This window comes from Hoplias malabaricus, chromosome 16, assembly GCF_029633855.1.
Source record: "Hoplias malabaricus isolate fHopMal1 chromosome 16, fHopMal1.hap1, whole genome shotgun sequence".
Lineage (NCBI taxonomy): Eukaryota > Metazoa > Chordata > Actinopteri > Characiformes > Erythrinidae > Hoplias > Hoplias malabaricus.
The window spans coordinates 15,556,546-15,567,637 of record NC_089815.1 but is presented as its reverse complement, the minus strand read 5'-3'; the positions used below and the strand labels follow the sequence as shown (position 1 = coordinate 15,567,637).

The following is an 11,092-nucleotide window of genomic DNA, read 5'->3' as shown; positions in this document are numbered from 1 at the left end:
CCATTTGCTCTGCATGAGGTGTCACTGAATTGTTTGAGTGTGAAAACCATGATATGGCCTTTCCAGTCAGCAGGTTTCATCTCAGCAGGACTGGGATACTTCAGTGATGTATAGAGTGTAAACTAGACCACCATAACCAAAACCAATTGAGAAGTCAGTTTACTTTTTAAAAAAATAAATAAATAAAAATAAAACAGGTATTATTTCTTCTGAGAGAGTTAACTTATACATTTTAGGGTATCACCTTGGAAAGGGATTAAGTCTAGTCTTCAACTAAATTTCGGTATGGATGGTAAATCACCATTGTGCATTGTGTCTGAGGGAAAGAAGAACTGCACAAAAAAGCAGTGTTCAATATCATTTAATCACAATCCCTGCCAGTACAGAATCACTGTTGCACATTAAGTTACACTTTTTAAATAATTTCACTTTTTTCATGGTTTATCTAATCCAACCTTCCAGTCAGTTACCCCCCCCCCCCCCCCCCCCGCCCATTTGGAAAAAAACAAACAAATCAAACAAACGAAAAACAATTGTATTATACAAAATTGCAATCCAAATTTCACACAGTGAATTCTTTAACAAAGAAAAACAAAGGTTAAACAGCTAAATCCACATTTGGAGAAATATAGTCCTAAACATTCCTTAATGGAGTATAATATGTAATAAAAAAAAACCCTTATATTGTTACTCATGTTGTAGTTAGTTGTGTACCTTAATTTAAGCAATATAATGAGCAAACTTGGGAGTAATCATCAAAAGCAATTACATTTCCCAAGACATAATTCACAATGAACATATCGATATTAATAAATGCTAGAAAAGACCCATGTCACAAAAACAATTCAATAGGTGAATGGAAGCAATGTGCATGTTCAGCGTGAACATGGAAGGAAAAAACAAAAACAAAAAACACTTCTCTTAGGACTCATACATTATCATCCATTTAAACACAACATCCTACAGCTATAAGCTAAATACGTGCCTTTGTGAGTGTGCAAAATTCTTCCTTCTACTTCTGCTAAAACTACTTCATACTGTCCATTTCAAAAGATGTGGTCAGCGACAAGTCCCTCCTCCTAACCCAACTGTGCACTCTAATACTCATTTGTCCAACTGGACACCCTCCCACTACCCACCCACTTCAGCCAATTACAGTGGAGTTAATCATTTATCGCTTTGTTCTCTCCTCCATATTCTACATATTAATAGTATGAAACATTATTCAAAATTTACACATGCCCAAATTAATTATAGACATACATTTGGCCCACATGAACAGCTCTATTAGCAGTCAACATTCATGATCAAAATTTACATTACTCAATCAGGGGAGGAAAAGAGAGAAAAGGACAGACACTTGAGGCTTTTCACTAGCTGCTGAATTATAAATAAGACATTGACAAGAACGGGTTAACGATTTGGTTCCCTTTTTTTTATTTTTACACTTAAGATTGTTCTTCCACATCTCGCCTGATGGGAGGATGGATGTGGATGTTGCTTTGCAACAATAGATACATACAGCTAATCTTTAATGACTGTCAAAAGCATTAATTCAGTAAGGTAGTCACTGTAGCCCTTCTGAGTGAAAGACTAGTTTATCGCTGTGTTTCATGTAAAGAAACAAATTCAAACCAGTTTGGGGAAATAATAAGCAACAAACAACACAACATCCCCACAACACTCAAAATTCTCATCCATATGCACTCTCCACAAAGTGACCAGTCTTACAAAAATTATGTTTCTTGGGAAAACCAAATCCAGGACTTATGGCTTGTTTATAAATATAAATGCTCCTTTATGTTCACCAGTCTTCTGTTAGAAAAAGCACACATTTAAACAAGGCTAAACAAACCTTGTGCTGCTTGAATCACGATTGGCATTTCTGCAGCAGGCAGTGTGGTATTGCATGGTATGTATACATACATATTACAGTAGAGTTGCAGAGCCTAAATCCCTTTTTAACAAGTACATCTAGTTACAAGCTACCAAGTGTGTTTAGCCTGAAAATATGGGTGAAAGTAGAAATGCAGACTACTGAAAACTCGAAAAGGACTTTAACCTTGTACCAAATGTTAATTGAAAGCCCAATGGTCCTGAAATTCAATGTGTAGGATTTTAGTAGTAGATTTCAATGGTACTTGGTTCTGTTTGGAGTTCAGCGATAGTTTCACTGATATAAATCACTATTGTTATGGAGTTACCAAAGATTTGACAGCTAATAGCACACACCCGATTAGAATTTAGCTTGCTAAATATAGGTATGTGAGTGAGTTACAAATCAATTCCTCTCTGCAGGCTTGTGTGTGTAATTAATTATATATATATATATATATACACATACATACACACACACACGCGCAACTGTACTGCAATGCCTAATGCAGAAAAAAAAAGACTTATATTTCAATATATCCCTTCCAACAATATTTCAGAAATGCCATTAAAACCCCATGAGAACATCAACATCTACAGTCACTGACCAGATAATAGTGCCCCTATTTAATCTGCATTAAGGGACAGTGATATTCTATGTAGAGATACACTTGTTCTGAATATGTTTCAAGTGTAGAAATATACTTGTTCTAAATAAGAAGGGGTATTAAGCATATTGTAAGTCATGCTACTGGTTTTAAGAAGTGGTCAACTTAAGACCATTTATTAGAACAGCAGTCGAAGTTTGCAGACTAACGTATAGGCCTGTAAGCCATTACACTCAAAAGTTAAAGGTCTGGTGATGGCTAAGTGTTGTGAAAATGCGAAAATGCTTAGAGTGCACTTGTCACTTACGTTCTACAAAGCCCTGAATCTTGTTCACAAAGTATACGTGAGCATATATAATTTTTCTAGGACATTCACACAACTAATATTCACCGCACACTATGCACCAACAAAATCTTTAATGATCAAACTGCCTGATGATGCAACAAAATCGCAAGGCACGGGGCGGCTCCCCCCTTTTTCCCCCATCCTTAATTATTACTATTTTTTTTTTTTTTTTTTACAATACATGATAATGTAAAAACATGCAAAACTATGCAAGTGGTTCTTAAATTATTCTGCCACAGCAATAAAACATACCTCAATGGTAGGCCAAAATACATCACAACTTGTGTATGGTTTTCATCTCAGTCACTGAATATGTATCCATCTTTGAGGCGATCAGGTGCAATCTTAATGACTGCTCAAATGTCACAAAGCTCATACGCAAGCGATAGTAACAGTTAAATAAAATATGCACCAAATAGGTGTGTTAAAGTATGCAGCGGAATGTCTCGAGAGACCATTAAACATTGGCCATTAAAACTGCATAAAGAAATGGGAAAAGAAGTGAAAAAAAATAATTGTGTTAAATCACTTATCTAATCATGAGAAAAAATAAACTGCAAGTAAACTGTAATTAAGCCATCTCCACAATAAGAAGTTTGTAAATTTGGCAGGGATATTGGGACTGAAGCTACCAGACCTTAACTCTCTCAGAAGTCCTGAGTAAATACTTAATTTATTAAGTTTATTATAACAACAAAGTCCATACTACAATATTGCTCATGAATTCAAAATAAATCAGGGATCAGAAATTGTTCTAGTTCTGCACTGCATGTCAGTTTGATACTGCTTCTAAATTAAATCAAAGTCATTTCTACCAAGAAATGATAGCATGGCTTTAGTGTCTAAATTTTCCCAGTTCCATGAACACTGTCAGTACAGAACCACTTAACAGTCAACATTTATCACAGTAGTAATAAATTCTCAGTCAAGGTTCCCAAAAGAAATCCTAATTTATACAATTCTTCTATTATCCCAAATATAACACATACATGTCCAGCATTTGTTTCTAAAGCTACCAGGCTATTATAAAATTAGTATCTGTTAGGAAAAAACATTTTTAAAAGGGGGCAGGGTCCCAAATTTCAGTACTAAAGGCAATGGTTATAAATAGAACCATGGTCACTTTTTGTCTTGTTGTCTAGTCAAGTGGTTCTCGTGTTTGATGGACTGTCTGATGTATAAAGAACCTTTACAATGCTTTATATTAGTATCAAAAAGATTCTTCTACTTATAAAATTCATAGAATATTTTTGGTACTACATAAAAGTCTTTATGCTACAAGTGTAAATCAATCTCATATCAAGTCTTTGGATGTAAATTTTAATTGTTGGGAAGTATAGTCCATAAGCTCAGTGTGATTCAACAATGCAAAGTGACAGAAGTTTCAAATAATTTGTTACTCTACGCAGTTGTTCGAGCTGCAGTCCTAAGTAGTATCACTTTAATTTATAGTCTTAATGATGGGATATTGAGAAACTCCACATAAGATAGTTTGAAGTAAACAACCTGTTATTTTCAATCCCATGCTTAGTACATTTTTGAGGATTGCATGCTTCAACACACTGGAATCATCTAATCAGTTGAATTATTAAGCCCTTTATAAGCAGAGTTGGAGGTGCCTTAAAGCAGATAAAACACAAAAATCAGCTGAGCAGGAATCTAAGCCTGAACCTGTACAAGTTATATTAGGCCCAAATACACACTGTGGCCTCCCTGGAGAAATGATTAACCTACAAATCAAAATGTTACAGCAACTTCACAGAAGTTAAGAAAACAAATTACAAAGTCCTTTTCAGTTTGATCCAAGATGATCAGAAGAGTCCTCTTATATTACGTGCCATTTTATAGAACATCATATGTCCTACAAGAGCCAGTGTAAAAACGTAAACAGTTTAAGGGGAAAAGGCCACACCAGAGCAGCACTTTAACTGTAATGTTTGACCAACATCATAAATTCTGCAGTAAGATCTGTATGTAGATCAAGGATTTTCACTGATGAAGTGAAAAAACAATGTACAGGGTGAGTCAAAAGTCATAGGACACCCTTTTATTCCTTTGATTTGCTACATGACCACCTTCCTATTGGAAAAACATGACCCTGATCCAATATAGTGGCCTTCAAGATGGCGGCCAGGTTCGGGACATAGCCTAAAATAAAGGCCCTCCTCACCCATTACTTGCTGGGGTATTTAGATAAAAGGGTGTCCTACGACTTTGGACTCATCCTGTATTAACATTCATAAAACAGAATGTCTCCTTATAATTTGTATCATAGATTTTTTTTACCATCCTCAGGATGAAGCATGTAAGGTTCATTGTTTAAAAATATGTTAAAGCTGAGAGGTATGTTAGCATTTGACAAAAATAACAATAACAAAAGTAGGCTACAAATATGTGAGTGGTTTTCTGGCTTTTTCCATAAGCTTTATATCAGACCTTTTTCTGATCACCTTCGAACAAAAAAGCAAAGTCTAATTCTATGAGCCTCTACAGCATTTTAAAATGAATATACATCAAAAATACACTAAAATATAATGCAGATGAATTTGGCCATATTTCTCCAGGCAGACTAACAATGCAGATAAGCAATCTTTATCTGGGAAGAAAATACACAGGGAGAAAGCCTGTGTCAGTATCAACTCAAGCCAACAAACCAGCAATAAAGTCAACTTTGAGGCCTAAGATATTAGATGTATTTTAGACCACCTTTTCTTTTTCTTGAATTGAGGAGCAACATTAATAAATGGACTGAAATGTTATTGAAAACAACTCTCAGTCTGTCAAAAAAAAGTGCTGGGAAAAGAGTTCTTTTAAACAGACGACATATCACATGGTATCATCAGAAACAATTTGGTTGTAGCTTGTGCAACTATAACCAAAAATAATCTGAACAATGTAAGCCGTTTTACTGAAGTTAAAACATTGAAAGTGTAATAATAAATGTAACTACCAATAATGTAGTTTGAATCCATTAATTCCTAATGAGAATGTCTGAGTTTAAAGCCAAGATTACTTATATAATTTAAATTATTGTTAGTCTGTAGTCTTCAGTGAGGCCAAGTAAACACTTGATATTGATAAAATGATCTCAGATACCCTGGCTTCCAAGGCAAGGAGAGACTTAGATTGACATAAGAAAAAAAATATTCATTCACAGAACAAAAAAGTGAATAAATGGCAGATACTGCTCATTTCTATATTAAAAAAAAGTTCTGACTGTGAGGTCTGTCCTGTTAATGTACACCACCCACATTTGCCTGATTCGGTTAGTGGTTGATTTCAGATCCAGATTTCCCAACATAGCCCTTATTCTCAAGAAAGATACGGAATGTTTGACATCCCAATACTGTGGACAGCAATAAAAGTTCTAAAAGTAGGAGCATGCTGGATGGCAGGATAATGTACTGTGGCCTCAATGAGTGAATGAGAGATAAGACAGGCTACAGAAGGTCTTTGATGGGGACTACCAAGGAACAAGTGAGATAGACAGGGTAAAGTGAAGAGGAGGATCACCCCATTCTCAGGTAGCAGATAGCTCAATACAAAAAGACTGGCTATGAACATGTGTGAACCACCCCATTCTTAGACAGGTCTGGGCTGCTGGCCACCAGATCAGATGACAGGCTCAGTGAGGAAGTCTTGCTGGTCAAGGAGGACATGTTACCGCTACCCAAACCACAGTCCTGCATCACAGAGCTTGAACCATTTGAGCCCTCACTATAGAGAGATAAGAAAAATAAAAACAGATTAATTATAGGGTTGGCCAGTATGACAATATTTATTTTTACAGTGTTTATCATTACTTTTGTGGTTTATATTAGATTGACACAAACCAACTGAGTAAACTCAAAGACTGTAACCTTTTGTCCCAGCCCTAACTTAGCACAGCTGGCTCAGATATCCAGATGTACGTCAACACCTTCATAAACTTAATAGGGCTTCTAAAAACAAGAAATTTGCAAGAGGGCTAAAAATGTCTGACCTACCCAAGGGCTAGCTGGCGTTCCTCTCTCTGCAAACTGTGCTCAGCCTGGCCATTCTCACTGGCTGTTACCAGCTTGTACTTCATCCCAGGAGCTAACTGATTTTCCTGCATCACAAACAAAAAAATAAACAACAGCACAGCTTTGCCAACACTGGCCAAACAGAGGTGTAAATGTTAACAGCATATTTTTATTCATTCTCAGTTTGGCTTCTCAATTTGTGATCCAGGGGTTTATTTATATTTTGTTAAAGGTAATTTACACATTAATATAAATGTAACTTATAAGACGACGCTTATAGACATGCACAGACATAATTCAAGGGTCTGTCACTGTGGTCCTGCTCACCATGGCCCTTGTCCTCATGCCAATCTCTCGTTCCACCTGGTGCAGTTCCAGGCTCAGCTGCTTGCTGGACACACCACCTGTTGACCATTCCACAGGAGTGGGCTGACCTGCTACCAAGGCAGACTCTCTCTGCGAAGCCACCACACTACTGGAGCTCTGTGACAGATTTAACATGCTAAAACCAATACACTGAAACTTTATTCACTCCTAGTGGCAGCTCCAGACAAATTTTTGGTAGGCAGAGAATAAGTTGTTCAATAGATTAAGCAGCAGCCAGCTAGAAAACGGACACACTGAAGTGTTCAAAGAAATCAGAAAACTAACATAGGGAATTTTTTTAAAGCCACTGCTGTTTTTAAGTATAAAAATGTATGCATTTAACTATGTTATTCAATATCTATTTATACAGTATTGTAGTTAATCCTTAAAAGCTCTAAAAATCTCCATTTTCTGCAAGCTCTGAACTATGGGGGTGAGGCATATCTGAGAATCACTGACAGTGGCATTACCATGGCAAAGTCATCAAGGTGGCATCATTAAGATAGCAGTAGCACTATCAAAGAAGCTAGCCCAATTAGCTTAGGTTTGGATACCCCTGTAGCAAACAAAAGCTGACAAGCAGTCAGCAATGAAAAATCTCACAATACAAAAGTTTATATTGCTCTCTCCTTGCCACTTCAGAGCATTTTACCCATTCAATATAATAATTAGAAGAAAATTATGAAAATGAGTGTACAGCAACTTAAAGGTTCACATTAAATGTAACCTAGGAATGCAAATAAAACGGACTAATGGAACCATTCCTTTGAATGGCAGGTATGAATAAAGAGAGGATTTTACCTCCATGGACCGGGTCTGCTGGGTGATCTGTTGGTTGACCTGATGAAGTTCCATTCTGAGCTGTTCCCTGTCTGCGGCAGCAGGGGGCAGACTAAATGACAAAAAAAAAAAGATTAAATCAGTCAACATATACTAATAGAACAGGCAGAATATCTGATTTATTGGACAAATATTTTAAGCTCCTATCACACCCTTTATTATGAGTACACCATAATAACAGAACAGACAGAATATATGATTTAATTGATGAATATATTAAGCTGCTAATCACATTTTTATGTATGAGTACACCATAACGTTTGGATGTCAGTCACAGGCAGCGTACATCATCACAACAAATGATTAAAGCTTCCAATATTTCAACAGTCTATGAGGATTAAGCAACCACTTCAATGCATAGTGATGAAAAATTCATCCTCACCGTTCATTAAAGTGTCCCTGAGATGGTATGGTTTGATGTTGGGGGTAAGAGACTTCACTCCATGCTTCATGATTTCCATAGTTATAATCGATTGCTAAAAAAACAAAAAGGTTGAAACAGTGCCATACTGAAGCTCTTTAACAAGTGACTCAGCACTATTAACAGATTTAAGTTAAGTGAAGACTTCAATGTCATGTTGGTGTTAGTCAGACTTCAGCTAAATACCCTTTAAGTCTGTCATGCTGTCTGTATGTTACCTGCAGTGGCAGCATGTTTGGCCGGGAGCCCTGTCATCAGGCCAGCCGGCTGGTAGCCTGATTTAGATGTGCGCGAGATGGCTCCAAAGCGTGAAACAGTGGGCAGTGAGCCGAACGGAATGATCGGGTCATCGTCTTTAACCTCAGGTGCTCTGCGCTGCAGCTCCAGGGTAGGATCTCTCAGACCCTTGTCTACATTCTGCTGAGTGGAAGAGTAAGCCTCATTAAATTATATAATGTCTGCACATGTATTTTACATGTATTTATTTGATATATATTAAACAGGAAAACGTTAATATTTACAGTTTATGTTTCAATAGAGGCTTCTACTCAATCAAAAATGGAGGAAGTCTCATACGACAAATAAATACCATGGAATAAATACTTAAGTTAATATGGCCTTTGGTCTGTCAACATGGTAAAAGAGGACAACCTCAGCAGAGCAAACAGCGATAACCTTTTGCCTTGAGCTCTCACTCCATTATGGTAGGACAACAGTCTATCAAATAGAACCCATTCACATTGCCTTCAAATTAATTTTGAGAGCAACAGAGATTGAAATCCAACTCACCATTTCTGTGTAGCCTGTGGCAATGGCCTCTTTGGATTTCACATCCTTGGTGGCAATGTAGGAGACAAGTGTGCCACATGACCATGGAGAGTACTGAGCAGCACATTCTGGCTCCCTGAAGCTCTCGAACGCAGGAGAGTTCTCTTCCAGGTACTGTTGATCATTCACAGCAACACAGAATTTAGTTAAACTACCAATTTCAGACACAAAGGATATACCAATATCGATTGTATTACCATACAATGGCAATCATATAAGTCTATCCACCAGGTTTTAATACAGATTCCCTGCATGATTATATGACATACAGTGCATATGGTAATTAGCACTATATTCACATGCTCCTTAAATGATATACCAGTGGCAGGGTGCTTATATGGTTTTGCCCTCTGACCTCTTCAGGGTATGTAGGATCATATGAGTGGGACAGGTTTGCAGAGGAGGCAAAGGGTGGAGGCGAGACAACTTTACGCTCTTCCAGCTGAGCCATGATCTCCTTGCGACGGCGGTGCAGGTCATCCAAGGTGGGCTGTGGCCGGACGTAGGGACTCTGTAACAGAGACGCCCAGGATATCAAGTACTTAGCTCAGAAATGTTTGTAGATATATTGCTGTTTAGACCAATTTCAGAGGTCTAGTTCACAAAATGCTCTCTACATATCTGCATTATTGTTATTTGTAAGTTTTTTTTTCTAAATATATGCTTCAAACATACTTTTAGTTGTAAAATGTATCTAGTATTATACGAGTAATTTATAACCCATTTTTTCAATCTTTGTGCATTTTTGTATTTTTCTTGATCAAACACACCTGAGTACAATTATTAAGAATAGTAACCTTGAGTCAAATGTGTTTGAGCAGCTAAAACATAAGAATGAGCAATGTATGCAGTTTGCAAGACAAGAACTGAAAACCACTGCCATAAACATTAGCACTTTGATATTTCAACACATCACCTATAAATAGCTCACATCATATAAGAAAGTATATAGTGATAAACACTGGTAATAATTACAAACGCACTATTACAAAAACATAAAATAATAATTTGTGCCAATACATTTGCACTGGCCCCATTTTAGATTTATTTTTCCTTTAGTATATTAAACACACATACCAAAAGGAATTACTTAAAAAATAAACAATAAATAAAACTGCTTTCTGTAGATGACTTTTCTATATTTTCACTAACACTATCAACAAAACATGTAACTTGACCAAGGCTGTTTAACTTTTGAATACAGCTATGTAAAATAGAACAACTAAGTAAAACGGTTAAGTGCTTTTTGTCCTGATGATGTCTCATGTACAGCTGGAATTAAACAAAGTCTTACCCTACTGTAAGACCTGCTCTGGCCAGGATGGCTGTAGATCTCATGCCCGTATCTATCCCGCTGCGATTCCTGATGGTAAGAGGAGACTCCTGCTGTTTGGGTCTGTGGTAATGGGGGCACATCCATAGGCACTGGACTTCTGTGCCCTAGCTCATCTCGCATGTAGGGCTGGGGTGTAGCGTGGACCCCATAAGTTGGGTGGCGGCGGCCTTCAGGGTGTGAGGGGTAGCCGTATCGAGGATCAGAGTTTGGGGTAGTGTACTGACGTCCTGTAGCATAGGAAACAGGGTAGCTTTCTGGGTAGGGTGAAGAGCCTGTGTCAGTAGGGGGGCCAGGGTTGTGGACATAGCGAGGCATGTGCGGGTAAGTATAGGAGTTCCCTGAAGAGAAAAAAAAAAAAAGGGGGGGGGGGGTGTCTAAATTAGCCAGCTGAATATGAAAAAAATCAAATAATAAATGAAATACCATATTTTGCATAAAATCACCATGTATATAATTTTCCATATTTCA

The 11,092-nt window shown here is 37.2% G+C and overlaps 1 protein-coding gene across 3 annotated transcripts in view; it reads right to left on the bottom strand.

Moving 5' to 3' along the window:
- Positions 1 to 496: 496 nt before the first annotated feature.
- The window catches only part of rc3h1a (ring finger and CCCH-type domains 1a), a 33,379-nt gene continuing 22,783 nt past the window's right edge, over positions 497 to 11,092 (bottom strand). For 2 of the 3 annotated variants that reach the window (XM_066647197.1, XM_066647199.1), the window contains exons 12-20: positions 10,583 to 10,962; positions 9,644 to 9,799; positions 9,250 to 9,402; positions 8,679 to 8,880; positions 8,422 to 8,515; positions 8,001 to 8,091; positions 7,161 to 7,316; positions 6,816 to 6,919; positions 497 to 6,546 (exon numbers count right to left, since the gene is read on the bottom strand). In XM_066647197.1, coding sequence (XP_066503294.1) covers positions 6,384 to 6,546; positions 6,816 to 6,919; positions 7,161 to 7,316; positions 8,001 to 8,091; positions 8,422 to 8,515; positions 8,679 to 8,880; positions 9,250 to 9,402; positions 9,644 to 9,799; positions 10,583 to 10,962 — 1,499 coding nt within the window. In that variant the 3' untranslated portion in view covers positions 497 to 6,383. The remainder of the gene's footprint in view (positions 6,547 to 6,815; positions 6,920 to 7,160; positions 7,317 to 8,000; positions 8,092 to 8,421; positions 8,516 to 8,678; positions 8,881 to 9,249; positions 9,403 to 9,643; positions 9,800 to 10,582; positions 10,963 to 11,092) is intronic. The other variant, XM_066647198.1, reaches the window with a different exon arrangement.